This window comes from Myiozetetes cayanensis, unplaced genomic scaffold (assembly GCF_022539395.1).
Source record: "Myiozetetes cayanensis isolate MyiCay16 unplaced genomic scaffold, myiCay2020 scf6-25, whole genome shotgun sequence".
NCBI lineage: Eukaryota > Metazoa > Chordata > Aves > Passeriformes > Tyrannidae > Myiozetetes > Myiozetetes cayanensis.
This window is the reverse complement of record NW_026087853.1, coordinates 893,411-913,486: the sequence shown is the minus strand read 5'-3', so window position 1 is coordinate 913,486 and position 20,076 is coordinate 893,411. Positions and strand designations below refer to the sequence as shown.

Here is a 20,076-nt window from a genome sequence, read left to right as displayed (position 1 = left end):
CATCTGAACCCCCAAAATCAAAGCTTACAGGGCACCTGAACCTCCCAAATCAAACCCTGGGGGTGGGGATTACCTGAACACCCCCAAAAAGGAGGGGAGGAGTTTAACACCACAACATTACAGCTCTGTTACAAATCCCAATCACAAAACTTCCCTCTTTGATACAAATTTGCTTCCAAATATCCTTTCCCTAAGTAGTGAAGTTTTACAGATTGTAAGAACATCCAAAAAATGGTCAAAATGGACCTGGTTTCAACTCTCTATAAAATTTTAATGACTGTGCTCCTGTTAACTAAATATTTGAAACAGAAAAATAGCCCGTACTAGGTTTGCTCTTTGTAAACAATAAATAAGCAACTTTTTGTGGGTTTTTTTTGTTTGCTTTTTTTTTTTTAAACAAGAATGAAATATAAACTTTACACATCCAAAATACAATATACAACTTATTTCCAAAAGGACTTGGTGATGACAGAAACAGTAAAACCAGGTGGTGTGCAGGAGTTTTCCTACACGACACCAGGTCACGCTGCTCGCTGCAGGTTTTGCTTCAAGTTCCACGGTTCCCTTATGGATTTTCCTACTTGGAGCACGAGGTGGGGCTCCGTTGTTTGAGTGGATGATGAGAGGAGAGGCTGGTGGAATCAAACAATAAGATCTGGTGGTGCTCCCGAATTTGTTACCTCTTAAGACTGACGAGTGTGGATCTCCACCGGGTCGCTGCGTTGAACTAATTTAGGCTGATGTGATAAGGCTGGAGGAAGATTTTTTAAGACTTTAAGCCGTATTTTTATCCAACTGAAAACGTTTTGTATCGTATCCCCTTCCAACAGAACAAGGTGGATGGACTGTCTCCTTCAGACCACAACAGAAATGAACAATATATACAAATGAATGTCGCATCCGTTTCCCACGCGCAGAAAACAAGAGAGACTTCCCATAAAAAGGATTTTTCGTCTCAAACTTCACTTAGAAACTCAGCTTAACACACAGTTGCTCTGGAACAGCAGTAACAAAACACTTGGAGGTGTCCCAGGGTAGCCCTGCCCTTGTTCATGTGGTGTTGAGCTGACTTTGTCTCTCGGTCTCGGCTTTCCTCTCCTGCCGGTGGGTCACTGCGGCCCAGAAGGTGATTTTTTTCAGCACCTCCTGCAGAAGTTTGGATGGCAGGCAGGGAATCTGGTTCCTCAAGAGAGCTGCATTCTTCCCAATGCAGTCAAGACACAGCCTGAAGAAGGAAAACAGGAAAAAAAAATGTTTAGGTAAATGGTCTGTAATCCGAAGACAAAGTGACAGCTTATTAAAGCTGGTGTTGTGCATTAATTACGGATGTTGTGGGTGCACGTGCAGAATTACTCACCAGCAGGGACTAAACTGCTGTGGATCATCACACATGGCATGGTTCAAATATTTACTGAGGAAGTAGTGTGGTATTTTACCTGCCTGTGCAGGAGCACGTGGCTAAAATAACCCTTGGAGCAACTGGCTCTGGTGGAACTGGCAGGGGGTGGAACTGGATGGTCCTTAAGGTCCCTCCCAACCCAAACCAGTCTGGGATTCAGTGATTCCGTAACCACGACTCACCTGAGCAGGGAATAAGGTTGAGTCTGAAATATCAACAAGTCACTGCAGTGACCCTGATCAAGAGAAAAAAAAAAGAACCATTAAAATGGCAAAGTTTATCTCAGCAGTAGTGCAGCTTTCTGGATTAATGTCCCATTCATTACCACATGCAGGATTTAAAACTGGTAATACCCAAATAACTACTTATGAAGAATCTGAATTACAAATCCCTTTTTATTCCATCAGTCAAGAAAGCTTCAGGTGGGGATTCCTCAGTGGTGAATAATTTCTAATGGTTTCAGTTACCAATTTGAGCCAATGTCTCAATCTGTTTGTTTGGTTGTTGTTTGTTTGTTTTTAATTTAAATCCCATCCATAAATACATTAATTGATTTGCTCAGAGAGGTTGTGACTCCCCATCCCTGGAAGTGTCCAAGGCCAGGCTGGATGGGGCTTGGAGAAACCTGGGATAGTGGAAGATGTCCCTGCCCATGGCAGGGGGTGGAACTGAGTGAGCTTTTAGGTTCTTTCCAACCCAAACCATTCCACAACTCTATCATTTTATATCAATTATAATTATCCTAGTGATAGGATTTATTATGCACTTTACTGACTGTGTCCATGAAAAGCAGGTCATCTTTGCTCCCACCAAACACCATCACTTCTCCCTCTTTTCCCAGGCAGGCTGTGTGCCAGAGTCTAGAAATGAAACCATAAATGCAATTAGTGCCCAAGGAACAACATCAGTTGTGTGTTATCAGCAAGACAAACACATTATTTCAGAACTCTCCAGAGGTAAAAAATAGTAGCTTAAAATACATTACTCATTAGTTTAACAGTATAAAAGGAGAGAGCAATGTGACTATCCTCCTCATGAGAATTATCTGCATGCAGACCAATATATTTTGTCATTATTTGACTCTTCTGTACTCTGGTTACAGAAACTTGGTCTTATTTTCATGCAAAAGTAAACGTTCCCACTTTCTTACTCCATTCACATCCTTAGGCTAAACTGTATCCCACCTTTTCCCTCCCTCCTACCTGTGGATAGATCTGTCTCTGCCTGATCTGCATTAGGAAAAGTCTGGCCTGGACTTGGTCACGAAGAACAGTGGGAAGCCTTTCCTGCCTGGGCTCTGCTGCCATCCTATCTGGCTTTTCCTACATCCTGACAAGAGTTTCTGTCCTCCCACGGCTGCTCTAACTTAGCACCTAAACATTCTGACAGAGCACGTTATTGAGATCACACACAGCCTTCAGACACAGCTCTTGCAGCTACAGTAACAGCAGGAAAACACTGGGAATCCAGGAGTGAGACTGGGCTTTGTTCTCTGTTTTAACCCAGCGTGCAAAACGTTGGCTGAAGTGCAACTGCTGGACAGAAAGAAGAACAGCGGTTTTTTCTACCAGTACAGAATCACCTGGGAAGACAAGTTTTTTTTTTTAGAAATTACTAAAATTGAAGGTTGAAGGGAATTATTCTCTACAGAATTTAGGGAGGGAATCAAACTTGAAGAAGCATCTGGAAAAGACACTAATGAATGTGTGGTATACTGGGTATTATCATAAAATAATAGAAATATATATTATAAAAGTACACATATGTGGATTATTGCCCCCGTATTTTAAGTCAGAGGAACAACTGAACTGACTTAAACCTTTTCCAGCTGCAGAGATCCTGCAGCAATCCTGAAGACAATTATGGCACAAGGAAGTACTTCACACTCAAAGCAGTTCACTACACAGACAGGCTTTTGGTGGGGCTCCTTTTATCCCTGTTTCCTGGAGCCGCTCCAAATCCACCTGCACGTGTTCCTGTGTCACCTGCTCCAGGTGGCCCTGCCTTGGCAGGGGGGTTGGACTGGAGGAGCTCCAGAGGGCCCTTCCCAGTCCGGCTATTCCGGGATTCTGTGACTTCCTGAGAAAGGTTAATGAAGTTTTTGGGGGTTGTTTGGTTGTTTCAGGAGGGGAGGTCCTTTCCTTCCATAAAGAGCTGGGTCAGGGAAAGGTCCTCAGCCTCCAACCCACAATCCTCAGGTGGTGGAGAAGCACAGGCCACGTTTGGAACTGAGGGAGCTCCGAGAGTCCTGCCAGGATGGGATCCAAAGGCTCTGCTCCCCCAGGACGGGCTGGGCTGTGTGTGCACAGCAGCTCCACTTGTATCCCACCATGGGATCTGCCCTGGGATCACCTGCAAACCACCTGGGGCTCAGGAGTCACTGGTTCCCACCATCCAGCCCCTCTGCCAAGCCAGGCACAGACGTCACTGCAGCTTTACTGCAGAGGAGAGGCTGAGCTGCAGCTCCTGGGGCTGCTGCCTGTACAAACAGCACATCCCAGCCCTTCCTGCTCCTTTTCCACCATCCCCAGTGAAAATAAGGACACAGGGAAGGTTGGAAACCAGCCATGTGTAAAGGACTGAACACACATCCTTGGCTGTGCTTTATTTAAGGCAGCCATCAGTGCCTTCCTCCAGCAGCTCACTAATCCTAAAAGGAAAATATTCTATGGATTACGGTGGTTTATTTGGCTTTGAAAGAGTCTGAACCACAAAAGAGCAGAAAACTTGGTCTAGCTGTGGCTGTTATGTTTAAAAGACACCCTAGAATAGGATAAAAGAGGAAGAAAGTTAAATGAGGTAAAGATATTTCAGCAGCAGAACACAAGGCAGGAATCATGCAAATGCCAGACCAGAACTGTACACATTTGTATCATGAAAGAATAACAGAAAATTGTGCTGAAAGTTCCTGGGTGGATGTAGAGAATTAATTCCACGAAAACCTGAATATTTACTACCTACAGCAAATCAGTTCAACAGTAATTCTCTTATAAAAACACATATTGCTTCGAACACTGCGTTAACAAACAAGGTGTTTTACTTTTGAACCCCGAAAGATGCATCAACTTTTTCACGGTCCTCTCCTCCTCTGTTTCTAATCAACTTTTGTTATTCACCTGGGTTATTAATTCCTCAAAGGTATTTCCTTATAGAACAATAATTTGGCTGTAGAAAACCAGGTTAGCTGGGACACCCAGATCCTTCACCACAAAAACATCTTTCAGTGCAACAAATACAGAAACTCAAAAGGCTGTATCGGGCCTGAAGGGAAATAAAGCATTCAAGCAAACCTCTCAATCACACTGCATTAATTTTCTAAAATACTCATATAATGCCGTTTAAAAAGACTGTTCAGGGCATTTAAAAATCAGTAAATTTTTTAAAATGCCTGCATTTCAGCACACATGGGCTGTGTGTGTATACCTAGGCCTACTCTTAGGCAAGTGGGTGAGTTGTTTCCATCCGTTTGTTGTAATGCTGTGGATCCAGCCATCACCTGCGAGGCAAGAACATGCATTAGGGCCTTTTTGGGGGGCCAAAAATCACCTTTATTTTAATTTACACAAACAGCTCTGTGCTCCAAGAACACGGGTTATATTAAGGTAGCAGTAACATCATCACTACATTAACCTGCATCTTCTCACTCTCTGTAATTTAACTGAACACACTGAAATCTGAAATCAAAATACACTTGATTTCTCTTCTTTTGGATAAGCTGAGAAAAATCACCCCCTCCCAGCAGATTTATCTGTGAAACTTAAAATTATTTTCAGTAATTTCACGGTCTTTTCATGAAAACAAGTTGCCCTTTTTTAAAAAAAAAAGGAACTCATAGAAGACCATCCCACTTCCTATTTACCATTTTTCACTGTGATCTGAACAGAATAGAATTATCACCTCTAAATTACTTACTTAAAGGAACATTATCAGAACTTAGTCCACCAAAAAGGAAAAGTCTGTCATCTCCTATGGGAGTCAGCGTGTGCCAGGAGCGATCCTTTGGTTTCTCTCCACTGATATTAATCCTTGGTGAAACAAAGAAACAAGAAAGAAAAAAACAAATTTGCAAAGAATGCTGGAAATTAACTTGGCAGAAAACTTCTTAGTTTGTCCCAGAAAAGGCTTGGATATTTTCCCAGGGAAAAAGCAAAGACAGCAAAGACTAAATAACGAAAATCAACTGCACGTTCATGTAGGTCAAGAGTTAACTGTGATTAAATTTAATGAATCCTCTCCAGTCCTGGGAAAATGACTGGAAATGATCCAAGCATTCCAAAAGCCACCACCTCTTCAACCAGAGCAACACAGTGGTGGTCACCCACATCTGGAGGTAAATGTTAGCAAGAAGAGGGGGTTTCCCAAGTACAAAACAGATGTGGGGTTATTATTGCCAAAATCTGGGTAGGGGCAGCTAAAATAAACCCTGCAATCTCCTGCTGGATGATATTCCTGGATTAGTAGGTTTATATGATGCAATTCCTTAAGAAACCTGAGTAGAGTTGAGTAAGAAACAAACTTGACTGGTTAGTGGGGCTTTAAATAGAATCATTATTGCATTTGCAGCTTTTCTGCTCTGGTTTCACAGTGTTTGTGTGGGGAATCATGGCACTTCTGGAACAAAATTCTCTATATTGTGATCATCCCTTACAAATGCCTGGTTTTTAACACCACTGCTGATTTTAGTGTGCAACCAGAAATAACTTTTCAAACAATTTGTGCAAAGACTGACTGTAAACTGGAGTCAAAAATGTAAATACTGATTTGACATTGTCCTGAAAGATACACTGATTTTTTTTTTTCCCCTTTGGTGATCAGGAGATGAAATAAATAATGAATAAATATGGACACTTTATACCTCCACCAGTGAGGTGCCACCACAGCAGCAGACACTGTGAAAAGGCTCTTTTTTTCCCCATAGTATCTTCAAACCTCTTTTTTTCAGTTCTCCCAAAGACTCTTTGCAGAGGTGCTGGAATGGCTGGAGAGGAGGCTCTTAAATTTACACTGATCCAAGGCTACACTAAATCATGGGAGCCTTTCTTGGATCACAATAAAGAAATAACTGAGCTTTTGGAGAAATGTTCAGGTTTTAGGATTTCATGGTCTTTTGTGACAGAGACCCTTCCCCAGTCTGTGCTGTAAATACCCAACTACAGACACTAAAAACAGCATCAGAAAAGACATCAGGCCTGCAATTCCATCTGGATAAATGCACCCACCTTGAAAATGAGGATGGTAAATCACTACATGCTGTGCCTGAAACAGCATCATCAGTGCTTTGGTGCAGAGCAGAAAAAGCTCAGTAACCACTCCCAAATGAAATGAAATGGGAATCACAATCCAGCAGCTGTTAAAATAGTCCCCAAACTCTCATTCTCCTCCTGGAAAAGCTACAGGATTAGCTCTGGATCTATTTAACAATATGTTTCAAACTGCTACATTCAGTTTTAAGTGTTAGGGGGGGAAAAACTCACCTTCCAGACCAAGTCCAAGTGTCTAAATTGAGGCAGTGCAAATCATTCATTCTGGTTTGCTGCAACAAAGAAATAAAATCCCACTTGTGTTATATTAAGCAAACAAAGAAGCAGAGTATTTCAGTGAGGCCTTCCTGGGACAGAACATTACAAGGAACAATATTTGGAAGAAATCTGTACCCATGTGCCTTAATATAAATGTGTTTTCTGTGGCAGATGAAAAGCATTTCTTTAAAAAAAACCAACACAACAAAAACTAAAAAAAAAAAAACCAAAACCAAAACATGCACCTCTCAGGAAACTGCCTGTCAGGAATGTTTGCAGTCATGCAATGGCACTATGGGGCCAATTTTAGCTTTTAGCAGTGAAGAACTGTGTGGTATTTTATTCAGTTCCTGCAAAAGTATTTAACTTCCATCCACAGAATTCATGGGAGGGAAATGCACGAGGTATTTTACTCTGAGTTGTCCTGATCAGAACTCTGTATCCTCCTGCCTTCCTTCCTTGGAATATCCTGGCAGCACTCAGTGCATCCCACAAAAAGTCCATCACATGTGTGGTTTTCTCTCTTCCCCTTTCACAAAGTTACTCCCAGCAATGACAAGGTTTTGTGAGCCTTTAGCACTTGCCACAAAGGTGATAAAACGGGAAATCAATCCCTGTCTGCCTGTGATGTGAGATGGAGAGGTGACTGACTGCCTTGGGGCTGGGGGAGAGGATAACCGGAATTTCTCTGCTTTAGGTCATTGTCAATGACACCTGCGGTCCCCCTGGGCGCTACACAAAATATCTGGGAAGTAGGGAAATGGATCTTGCCTTACCTTCCAACTCCTTCTCTCCTAGGGCAGTCCATAGATCTATTAGAATAAGCCTTTCTCCAGCTGGCAGATCCTCTGAGGCAGAAACCAGGCTGGTCATGTAAGTCAGGACAGGAGGAGTTTTACCCCTGAGAGCTCAGCCAGGGAGCGAGAGTGAGAGACTTCCAAAGCTGTCCAGCAGAGCTATGGGAAGTCTCTCAGGGGGTTTCAGGAAACAGCAAGGTTTTTCGGGATAGCTACGGCCTCCTCTGCCCAGGTACTGTGCTGTCCTGGAGAAGGGAATGCCAACCACAATCCTGGGATGCCTTCAGAGAGGGCACCAGGCTACAGGTGAGGCTTTGGGGCATTGCCTGAGAAACTTTCTCCCTCAAAAGGGGTGAATGTAACAACCAAGTGTGGTCCAGCTGACAGCCAGCGCAACAGATCTGTCTTCCACGACAAGTCTATCCAGTTTCCTGCTCCTTCTGGTGGCTATGAAGGAGACGAGCAACAAATTATCCCAGCAGAAAGCAAAATGCAGTTGGTCTCTTCTGTGCACAGCCAGACAACTCGGGGCAGGCTGGGCAAAGCCCAACACTCTGGCCTCTACAACTGAAAAATATTTAATCATCTCGGAACAACACAATTTGATATGAAGGGCATCTATCAAAGAGAGGGAGGAAAGTTGCTGTTCTGTTGGAAATTTAGGTTTCAAGAAGATCCTGTTCAAGACCTCCTCGCTGACTTTCCTTTCCTAGGCATTAGGCAGAAGATGGAGAAGTTTCCAGTTTCCTGGTCCCTGGGAAATCAATGTATTATATAATCTTTACATTCTCATGATTCAACAGCTTGACAGATGCATAATTACAGCAACCTCCTCTGGAATTCACAACACCATCAGCTGGACAATTCTGCCCAAGACTCAGTCCTTTAACAAAGCCTTTCTACCCAACCCTTATTTGGGAAGCTGGAAAGCACACAGGTTCACAGCATCACCACTTGCCATACAGAGTTTTCTTGCAGTTTCTCATGTATTTCTGACTGGTATCTACAGTATTTAATCATTCTGACAATCCTAAAATGATCCTTAATTGGCTTTAAAGCACCAAGCCTCCTAAGAGGGTTTGCATTTCCCTTGGAGCTACAGGGACTCCTGAGACATTCTGCTTATCTCTGGCATGTTCATTTATTTGCAGCCCAGTAAACATTAACCAGGATCTGCTTTGTCTCAGGATTAACTTTCCAGCAGGATGAAAGGCATTAAGGGTGGCATTATTCTCAGCTCACTGCTCTCACAGTGAATTCTGCACCTCTGCACTCTGGAATTACAACCAAACAGCTACTCCAGCTCCGATCTTTGCCAAGAGAAGGACTGCAGCTCGATGGATCTTCAGTGACAGGGAACATAAAACATGCTTACATTAAGGCATCAGATGTGTGAAGAGCTGCTGGACAGACTTTGGTTTGTTACCTCATTCTTTACATGAAAATTTGCCACTTAAAATCAAACATAAGACTTGCATCAACTTTTGGACTAACTCTCCTTCCTTCCCACTGTCTCCCATTTCTGTTTTTCCAGGGGCTTACCTGAAGGAACAGAGTCCACATAACACTTCTGAGCCTGCTTTCAAATGATTCCTGGTACAATTGATTTTGATCATCATCATCATCATCTTCTTTTACCAGTTCTAGCTCCAACTTTGGAAAAAGGTGCCCTTTCCTCCCCGAAAGATGAATAGGAGAAGCCTCATGACACTTCCTGGCCCTTTCTGGTTCCTTGTAGAGCCTTTTCCCTGGGAAGATTTGTATTATGGTGAACTAGAAGGAGAAGGAGGAGCAGAGCAACCCCGTATTTGCTCCTTAATTTATGGAGAAAAGCAAGACTTCATCCTTTGGGGAGGAGCTACTCCTGTAGTCAGGAAATGCAGAGGGGTTTTTGATGTCTTTATAGCTTTCCTGTTTCGTGACTGACATTAATTCCTCAAGCCCCACTGGATGTTCTCTAACCTTTCTGAGTTTCCTTCCATTTATTGCTGGGATAGAAAGTGAATCAATAACAATCACTGAGGTGAAAATTACACTTCCTGCTCTCCCACAGAATTAAACACAGCTTTCCACAATTCCACTCTGACACGGTTCCCAAGTGGTTTCACTGCAATTTAGCCTGTTTTTAAGGAAGCTGATGCTACATGAGGAGGACAAAAACCTTTTCAGATCAGAGCCTTCTGAATCCTGTGGCCAGACAGAGTTAAAGAGAAGCCCGAGGGCAAATCCTCTGAGGGCAGATCTAATCATGCACCAGCACAGTGGAGAAATGACAGGTGAGCTGCAGCCACATCATCATCATAATAATAATCCCTTGCAGAGGCTGCAGGAAATCCCAGCTGGAGTTCCAGAGCAGTTCAGTGGCACAGAGCAGCAACCCTGAGCCCTCAGTGCTGGCCTCACCCTGAAGGCACAAGGCTCTGGAGGCTGAGGAGGTGACCAGGAGGAAATGGGAGGGCAGCAGGTCCTGAAGCTGCACATTTAGTTCTTCACCTCTGGGTTTCTTTCCCTCCCAGGCCTGTGGGCTCCCTAAACGAGGAGCAGGGTTTGGCTGTGGTTCAGTAGTTCAGGGCAGAAGCAATTCCATGGCAGAGGCTCCCTCAGCCAGGCATGGACTACCCTGACACACAAGACTTGGTCACTTTTCAATCTCTTCCAAAATCCCTTTAGTTCCTGGAGTTATTTGCAAACCAAGTTTGTCCAAACCTACAGCTCTGGAAGCTGCTGAGGGCACCTCTCTCAGGCAGAGAGCAACAATCCCAGAGATCCTGAGCCTGTACCAAAGGCCACATCATGGCAAGAACAAACAGGATCCATTTTGGTTACTTTCTTTCCTGATTGCTCTCAGAAGGTGCTTAATCAATAAACTTTACAAACTGGAAACTGGTTGGACACGTGTGACATTTCTACAGGAGTAGAAACCACCGGTAACAGAGCTGCAGACATGCCCTGGGAACAACATTATGGCAGGAAAAACAGGGAATATGGAATAAAGGGCAATTTTCCACTCCTTTGTTTGCCAGTTCTTGGGATATAGGGGTTAGGCTATGGCAGCTTTCCAAGATGAAGTTGGCACATGTTCACTGTAGGGCATTCCCAAACAGATAATTCCTTCTTTTCTACAAAAACACGGCACTGGGGGCTTTCCAAAGCTTCTTCACTGTTACTTTTCAGAGGAGCAGAGACAGAAAACATCCAGTCTCATCCTCTAGCTGAGCAGCACGAAAGGCTCTAAAGCAGCTGTGGTTAAAAGAGCTAAAAACTTAAATTAAACCCCCCAAGAGTACACAGTGACTTAAACTGGGAGGGTTTTTACTTGCCTTACAGAATCTGTTCCTTACATTAAAGCTTCAGCAGAGAAGAACTGAAGAGAAAATCTCCTCTGGCCAGTACCAGAGAAATTAAATGTGTGGCTGAGAGGTTTAAAATCTCCTTGCTTACCACGGTGGCTTCGTGGTTTTTTTAGGTACAGATAACCAGGGGGATGATTCCTATGACTTTAAGTTAAAAAGAGTCAGGAAGAGTTAAGATTATACAGCCACAATCCAGCCCTAATTTAAATATGCACTGATTGCATCCTACACAGGCAGCTCTTTGACTGTCACCTCTTCCAGACGTCTGTGTTTCAGTCACTTATATGCAAAAAAATGACAAAAGGTTGAATTATGAAGCCAACTCGAATCCGTTCTTTACCAGACAGTCACCTGTGTTTTCCCTTTTTGGGACTGTATCTGCTTCATCATTAATATTAAAGGCAGACTCTTCTTTTTGTAGAGGGTGATGACAAGCAGCATCCTGAATTCAGAGCCCTCAACATCCAGGTTAGGCCAAGACATTTTGGGATTTTTTTTTTTTCCTGCTATAAAGTGATTTTTTTTATAAAAGAAAAAAACCACAAAACAGCCAAGAAAATAACATCACTGCCAAGAAAATGTTCAATTACCAGCACTCGTCCTCCAAAGATGTAACCTTTGTTTCCCAGCACAGCACACGTGTGAGCTGCTCGAGGCTGAGGGGGATCTCCACCCTGAAAGAGCCAAAACAAGACCCTTCAGAACACCCTCCAACCTCCTGGACAGCTTTATTTTTCCAAGGGGAAAACCACCAGGAACTGGCACTAAAATCCCTGGAAACCACACCTTAAAATTTGATGTTACAGCCGCGTGCCAAAGGTCTTCCCTGTGTAACTCAGAAATAAAAGTGCAAAACTGGCTTTTACTTGGCAATGGGAATTTTCTTTTCTTTTTTATTTTGCATTTAGTTTATAGGAATTTTAGCACAGACCATAAAATCCTGTCAGACCCTCTTTACAACATACAACTCACTACTGACTTCTTATGTAAACTCACCTGGATTTTATGAACCTTTATGGAATGTTTGAGTACAATGCCAGTAATTCTGGAATATCCCAGTGCCTTGTCTTTCCAGTTCTGGTTCACTGACAGGAATTTCACATTCCCAACAGCTGGATTAAAGCCTGAGCTTTATCTCAAAACTACCCCACAGATACACAATGCTCTATCACCCTCTAATGTACCCAGATTTCTAACACCTCCCTGAAATTTAGGAGAATTTTTGCATCAGAACCAGACCACGGAACAAACATCAGCTTAAAAACATCCCATGGGGAAAAAAAATTCCTATCAGTTGTGAACTTCCCACATTCCAGAGGCATGGAGTGTCCTGTTTAATGTTATAAGCCTGAGCAATGTCAAGCATCTTCAAATTACTTCCCCCCCCTCAATTTCTAGAGCACAGTAACTACTCAAAACACACTGAAATGAGGGTTGTGTCAAGAGATGAGACTAAAAAAACACTCACCCTAATTGCTGGTTGAGACCAAGTCTGTGTGGTTGTATCAAACACATGAACATCATTATGCCAGCCCCAGAATATCTGTCCTTCCTAAAAAGAAAAAAAAAAAAAGAACAAAAAGAGGTTTAAAAATCAAAAATAAGCGTATTTTATTTCAAAACCTTTGTGCTTATTGATGGACACAAACCCAAAAGTGATCTGTCAAACCAGAAAATAAACTAAAATACAGAATTTTCTTTTAAAATACGTTAGTAATTTTAATGCAGCAGCTCAGATCTAGTTGAAGGTCATCAGCACCCAGGGATGTTAAGGCTGATGACACCTGGAAATGGGTTTTATGCTCCACCATCACTCACTGCACAGGACAAATTGTACCTTTTGATTTTTTTATTGTAACACACTGAGAAATAATTGTACAAAGTAATTTCTGTCAGGAAATTTGATGTCAGGATCTACATTCCCTTTAACACACATGTATTTCTTATTAATTCCTGTCACTAAATACTCTGACCAGTCTCCTTCTTTCTATTAACTGTAACAAATCATCATGGGAAAGTTTTGTAATATATTTGTAGTACATCTTTCTGGATAACAAAGTAAATAAATTAACTAAGATTATTTGTCAGTTAAGACTTGGGAAGCTATAAATTCCCTAAGGTTACTTCTGAGAAATCAATTCTAAAATTTCCTGGGAGTTTCAGCTTTAAAATATGTCTTCAGATTAAAACAGGGCTTTCTTTGTCCCAGGATTTTGTTTTGTTTTACTCAAAGCCCAGCACTGGGGACTTGGAATATGTGGAGCACCCACTGCTCCCAATGTGCAATATCTGGAATTTCACATCTTGGCAGGTTCCAATCTGCATTTCTGCTGATGTTATAAATAGAAAGCAAAATCAGACAGATTTTGATACCCTTTGAGTGGAGTATAAAGGATCTTTTTTCCCGACAATCAGAAAGGACAAAGCTCTTACCCAAAACGCATCATGGACATCGAAACAGTCGCTCAGTTCATTGTGCTTCCTGCAGCCATAGCCACCAAAATATATCAGCCTAAAAGAACAACCAGAGAAGTTCACTCAGCAAACAGCTTTCAAATCAGTGAGCTGTAATAATAACTAGTTTCAAATTTTGGGTTGCCTACTGCAATTATTACAGTAATGTTCAAACACCTGTGATTTCCCCACCTCTTGCAGTTCAGTTAGAATTGCAAAACCAAGAGGTAGCACCCAGAGCAATCCTGCAGCTCAAGGGCAACATCTGCAGATGTGGAGTCCACACACAGAAAAATCCTTTCCATTTGAAAATGTTCCCTGTAAATCATGTTCCTCCTGGTTTATAACAACCTCAGTAACAAAGCCCTGACACTGCACTCTCGTGACCACTCATGCCACAATATCCAGGCACTTCCCATAATAAACACAAAACCTGGAGTGTTTATTTCTAGCCAAGTATTTTTTTTCCTAAACACACTCATTTTTACAAAACAGATATCTGGGCTGTCTCAGTCCTTACAAAAATAAAGATGATCACCCCTGAAATGCCTTTGCAATTGTCAGCTGTCAAAACCCTTGAAAAACACATTAAATACATTTTATCGCAGGTAATAATTACACTGATTGATACAACAAAAAGCAATTTTATACTGGTTTTTAATGCGTTCAACTTTGATGTGTTAAAACCATAAATAATAGAGGCATCACGATTTTCTACCTGCAGCCTCAAAGCATTCCACAAACTTCCCCTAAACTTCCCACCCCTCTCCTAAAGTGGGTTTTCACTTCCTAGGAATTCTCACATGTGAGAAAACTCTGGTAGAAAGTTGTCACACAAAGTCCCACAGCCAGGTAAGCTAAGAGGAGAGTTCCCTGAATCCCAAACCTGGGTGCTCTTCACTTTGTGGCCCTCCCTCTCAGCAATTAACACACAGTAAATATTCTCAGTGTGTTACCTGTCCTTATAGACCCAGCAGGAAAGTTTGTCACGTGGGGTAGGAGGTTGACCTTTAAAATTTGTGATCTTTTTCCATCTGTAGGTTCCGGTTTTTGTTCTCAAATTAACATAATAGAGCTTAAAAGGAAAAAAAAAAAAAAAGGAAATTACAATGTTTTCAGTATAAAGGATATCAAAGCAGCAGAAAATTTCCAGCAGAAATCACCAACAGAAAGAATAACTCACCTCCCCCAAAACACACTAGTTTGAATAAAAAAAAAAAAAAAAACACCAAAAAAAAGAACTTTTTGGTAGTGGAGTTTACAATATGTAGCAACACACAGGAAGAGCCAAATTTATCACAAAAACACAGTTAGAATGTAAGAATTGGTAACAAGTTTTCCTGCCCGATGAGAGGCTCCATTTTACTTCTTTTCCAGTCAGGAGTGAACTCTGACTTCATTCTCATTAAATGATAAAAACCTAATTTCATCTACTCTGCTAATTCAGCCTTCAGTTGCAAGGACAGAACTGGTAGCTCTGTTTTACCTTTAATTATTACCTGATTATATAAGGTAATCGCTATCAGACAGCAAAAATAAAAGTGATATTCTGAGATCAGTCTCATTCATGGCTGTCAAAATATTTTTTAAAAAAAGCAACTGGGAAAGCACAGGCACTTCTCAGAAATAAATACAGAAAGTTCTGCACAAATTAAGTTTTCCCTCCAATTTCTCCTTAGTTCCAACATGCAAAGCACACCCCACAAACAGCAAGGTCAGCATTATTAGTCACTCAAATAAAATGTTATGGGATAAAAATGACCACAATACCCGATTACTGTATCCTTTATCATCAAATCCCCCAAAAATGTACAGCTTCCCATTGATGCTGGCCCCACAGCTCCCTGACATGGAGGTGGGCAGCTCCCCTTCCATCAGGTGCATTGTCCTGAAATTAAAAAAAAAAAATACATTAAGACCTCTCAAAGATACTAAAAATTAACAATTCCCAGCCCAGATTTATTAATAGTATTTAGACTTCAAAGTAAAAATACATTTAGGCCCTGAGCAGCACTGGGAAGTGCTGATGAAGGCAGGCTCCTGTGGTGCAAGAGAACTTCCAGGTGAATATTGTGTGTGTTTATAAAGCATTTTGATTTTTCTGAAGGTGAAATTCATATTGGAAGAGCTTTAGCAGAGCTGAAACACTGGTTATTGAAAAAAGAGCAATACTATTAAATCCAAAACCTCCTGAAATGGGAAAGTGGCACTGCTGTCATTTTGCAAGTGGAAAACTGAGGCAGAAGTAGGAACACTTCTCCATTAGCACAGGGAACAGGGAGCCATGGACTTCAGGGAAAAAAATGGGAAAAGCAAAGGAAAAAGGGGGAAAATGGGAGGAAGGGGGGAAAAAAGAGAGAAAGAGGAAAGGGAGCGAGAAGGGAGCAAAATTAAAAAGGAGAAGAGAAAAAAGGTGAAGTTCTGAGTTGTTTTTGAGTATTATGCAATTAAGCAATGACAAAAAAGGTATGTAACTGTAAATAGATGAAGAACCCAAGTACCCAGTGTTCAACTGTTCATTCCAACACAGAAGTTTGTGTGTGAAGAACTGAGCCAAAATAAACTCCCAAACAAATGCACCTGTTTCAACAGAGCCTTCAGCCAACCATTCCACACATTCCCTTGAACATAATAATTAGACTTCAGGAATGAATGTGTTTCCTGGAGTTAATTTGCAAGCACACAGGTCTGCTCTTCAGCCTTTACATTAAAACATCTGCTATTTAAACTCAGGGAACGTGGCCAATAACTCGTGTCACTGAAGCCTTTTCACTGCAGCTAATTGTCATCTATGCACAGATCAACTTTATACATTCATTAAACAGAAATTATGGAACTTGCCATAACCCACTGTCCATTTCATAGATCCAGAGCTCATCATTAGGCAGATAAACTTCATTTTCTTCAATTGACTAAAATGGAAGAGAAATGTGCAAATGTTAAATCAATTATGCCTCACACCCCATACATTTTTAAGATGAAATGTCAAATCAAGTTGCTAAGCAACACAGGATAATCTTAAGGAAATAATCTACCAGAGCATAAGTCATTACTGCTCTGATCATCCCCATTTTAAAACTAATTTATTTGAAAAAAATAAAGAACTTAATTCCTCACGACCACTTATTAAAGGCACAGATTGACCAACTTAACGATTTGCCAAAAAAGATGTGTAACAACATAAACCAGATTTGGAGGTCCCCAATTAAAACTCATTATCTTTTGTTTTGGGAGATAACCTTTAATTAGGAGGCAATTCTTGGCATAATGGAGAAGTGCAGAATAAAAAAATAGAATATAAAAGTGGAACTGAAAGGCACCAAAAGTTACTCGCAGCGGCTGAAAGAAGGAACTTGAAAGAACAAAATGTCAAATATAAAGGAGAAAAATTAATTTCTCCGTGGACAAAAACAAAGACTCCTCAACAGAGGTCATTAACAGAGAAAAAACAATTTAGGAAACAATGATGAGGAAGAACAACAAACAGGAGAAGGAAGCCCAAAAGCATTCAGTGCTCATGCTGAGTAACAGCTACACCATTAATTATTGCCTTGGCATTACAGAGGAATTAAAGACTGGGAGGGAATAAGCAGCCAGAGCCAGTAAATAAACAAATAAATCAAAATCGGATCAAAATTAAAGGAACGTGACGAAGTGAAATACAAAACTGAAATTTAATTCTCAACAATTTGGCTACTGATATCGATCACTTTATTATGACTTTCTCAGTTTGAAAGGTGCCAACCTCCTATTTTTGGCACGTTTACCCTGCCAGTTCCCTTTCCTGGGAAGGCTCCGCTGTTCCTCACTCCTGGCAGCTTCTGCAACGTGCAGAAGTTGACTCAATTTAATCTGGGTATGTCAGAGGTCGAGCATTTGCTCCAGAACCTGCTCTGAGCAAATGCACCGATGCCAAAAATAAGTTTGCTGGGCAGCAGTGCACCACCAACATGTTAAAAATGGTTTAGCTGTGTAAAGTGCTGCTTAAAGAGCAGCGATTTTCATAATATTCTCAACAAATAAAAACATAATATTACTAAAAACATTTGCAAAGTTTTTCTGCTAAGCTTAACACACGTTGTCTGTTTTGAACGTGCCACAAACCCACAATTTTTTACAAAAACCTTTGAAAACATTGTGCTCACCAGTCCACCCTCAGTGCTAAAGACCAGAGCATAGAAGACTAACAAGAACTACCAGTGATTTTAACTGATATTTATAGTTATTCAGAGTATTACAGAGTTTAAATCTAGGGGTTCCCAACTAGAATTCTTTGCTCGAGTATGGCAGGACAAGCTTTGCACGTTTTAAAGTTGCCCACGAAAAATATAGGTAGAATATTAAACATGTTAATAGAAATACGGTTTCCACCTGATCAAGACAATAACACAAAGCACAGGTATTTTTACATTTTATGGCAAACGTGCACAGACACGGGAGATAAAATGAAGGGGCTGTATTTAATGTAGTAGAATTTAATGCAAGTGAATTCACAGAGCTAAAAGACAAGGATTTACTCCTGGCAGAACCAGAACTGATCAAAATTAAAAATGAAAAATAAATAAAATACGTGGGGTTTTGCCGGCCACCAGCTTGGGGTGACCGTCACTTTGAGGCGACCAGCAGCGCTTTTGTGAGGGAGGAAAACACGCTGGATACACAACTCAACTACTAGTAAACAAAAACAAAAAAAAAAAAAAAAAATTGCGGGGACTCGGGGACAAGAACGCGAATTACACACAGTGGAAAACAAGCGGCACAAATTACAGCCGTCACCGCGCCGAGGGACACGGCGGTCACGCTCGGAGCGCGGACGGGAGGGGAGCGGAGCGGAGCGGAGGCAAACCGGCCCCACCGGCCCTTCCCCGCACGTGCCGGGTGCCGGGGGCGGCCGGAGGCGGGGGAAGGAGGGCGCCGCTCATGGAGCCCGGGCGCGGGGAAGGGGCCGAGGGCCGGGACAGCCCGGGCAGCCCCCGCCATTCCCGCCCGGCCCCTCAGCGCCTCCCGCCGCCGCTCGAAGCGCGCGCGGCCGCCGCGGCCAATCAGCGCCCGCCGAGCGCCGTGAGGGGCGGCGGGGGGGACCCCCCTCACCCTGCCCCGCCCGGGGCTCCCGGCGCCGCCGCCCCGCTCCCGCTGCCGCCGCCCGGCCCCGCGCCCCCCGCACGCCTTACCACGTATCCCCCCCACACGTAGAGAAAGTTCCCGTCCACCACGGCGCAGTGGCCGCTGCGCTCCTCGGCCACGCAGAACTGCTCCGCGGGGTCCGCCGCCATCTTAGGGGAGGAGGGCGAGGAGGAGGAGGAGGAGGAGGAGGAAGGGGAAGGGGAGGAAGCGGAGGAAGCGGCCCGGCTGCCTCACGGCTCGGCCGCCTCACGGCTCGCGTCCCGCCACCGCCTCCTCCAGGAGAAGCTGCGGCTCCGCCGCCGGTCGCTCCCCTCAGGCGGACGGGAAGCGAGGAGGGTCCAAAGTGTGGGGCGGCACCCGCCGCTCAGCCCCGCCGCGGGTCCGGAGCGCGGCGCTGCCGCTGCCCTGGGCATCGGGGACCGGGGGAGGGCTGGGGCTTAATAAAGCCTCCGGGAGGATGTGAGTAAAGACCACGAGAGGAGGAAAAGGGCAGCGAGAATTGGAGGGATAAACATAAACCCCAGAGTAAGAAGGGAAAGAAGGGCTGGGTCTCAGCACCTGAGTCAGGACAAGGGAGAATGGCTCAGCGCTGACAGAGTAGGGTTAGATGGGAATATTGGGAAGGACATTCCTGGCTGGGAGAGTGGGGAGGCCCTGGCACAGGTTGCCCAGAGAAGCTGTGGCTGCCCCTGGATCCCTGGAAGTGTCCAAGGCCAGGTTGGACGGGGCTTGGAGCACTATGGGACAGTTGAAGGTGTCCCTGCCCGTGGCAGGAGGTGGAATGGGATGACTTTTAAGGTCCCTTCCAACCCAAACCATTCCAGAATTCTGTGATAAGACAACCACAGCAGAATTCCCTGTCTTTCTGAAGGTAAGACAAGCTACACTCCTGTGGGAAATAGCACCTATGAAATAGAGGCTGTTATTAATGAAGCAGTTGTACAGTAGTTCAAACACTGCCCTTCCAGTTCTTATACACTGTTACATCCACAACCCAGTGAATTCCTGCTGAACTGTGGAATTAATGGAATCCAAAATAAAACAGGTACAGTGCTTCAGAAAGAGTAGTAGAGTTGAGCTTGTGAGAAATGACTTCTTTAGCATCTTGTAAAAGGGCACCAAAACATTATTGTAAAGATTTTCTCGTGGAAGTGGGGTATGTACATCCTCAGTTGGATCTAGGAGGGAAGACTAATTTTTGCTGGCAGCAACTGATAATGTTAATCACAGAATCATGAAACATTCTGATTTGGAAGGAATCCACAAGGATCATTGAGTCCTGCCCAGGACCAACCCCAAGAGTCCCACCCTGTGCCTGAGAGGATCATCCCAACCCTCCTGGAGCTCTGGCAGCCTTGGGGCCGTGCCCACTGCCCTAGGGAGCCTGTTCAGTGCCATAACCCTCTGGGGGGAGGAACCTTTTCCTGAGA

The 20,076-nt window shown here is 43.2% G+C and overlaps 1 protein-coding gene across 1 annotated transcript; it reads right to left on the bottom strand.

The window, feature by feature from the left end:
* Positions 1-302: 302 nt before the first annotated feature.
* On the bottom strand, positions 303-18,943 carry KLHDC1 (kelch domain containing 1). The gene is made up of 13 exons (XM_050336137.1): positions 18,694-18,943; positions 16,364-16,434; positions 15,293-15,410; positions 14,479-14,597; positions 13,502-13,580; positions 12,537-12,620; positions 11,659-11,742; positions 6,874-6,932; positions 5,312-5,424; positions 4,823-4,895; positions 2,175-2,259; positions 1,582-1,634; positions 303-1,225 (listed from the first exon to the last, which is right to left on the bottom strand). The coding sequence occupies exons 1-13, from the start codon at positions 18,793-18,795 to the stop codon at positions 1,051-1,053; spliced, it is 1,215 nt and encodes a 404-aa protein (XP_050192094.1). The 5' UTR covers positions 18,796-18,943; the 3' UTR covers positions 303-1,050.
* Between the last annotated feature and the right edge of the window lie 1,133 nt (positions 18,944-20,076).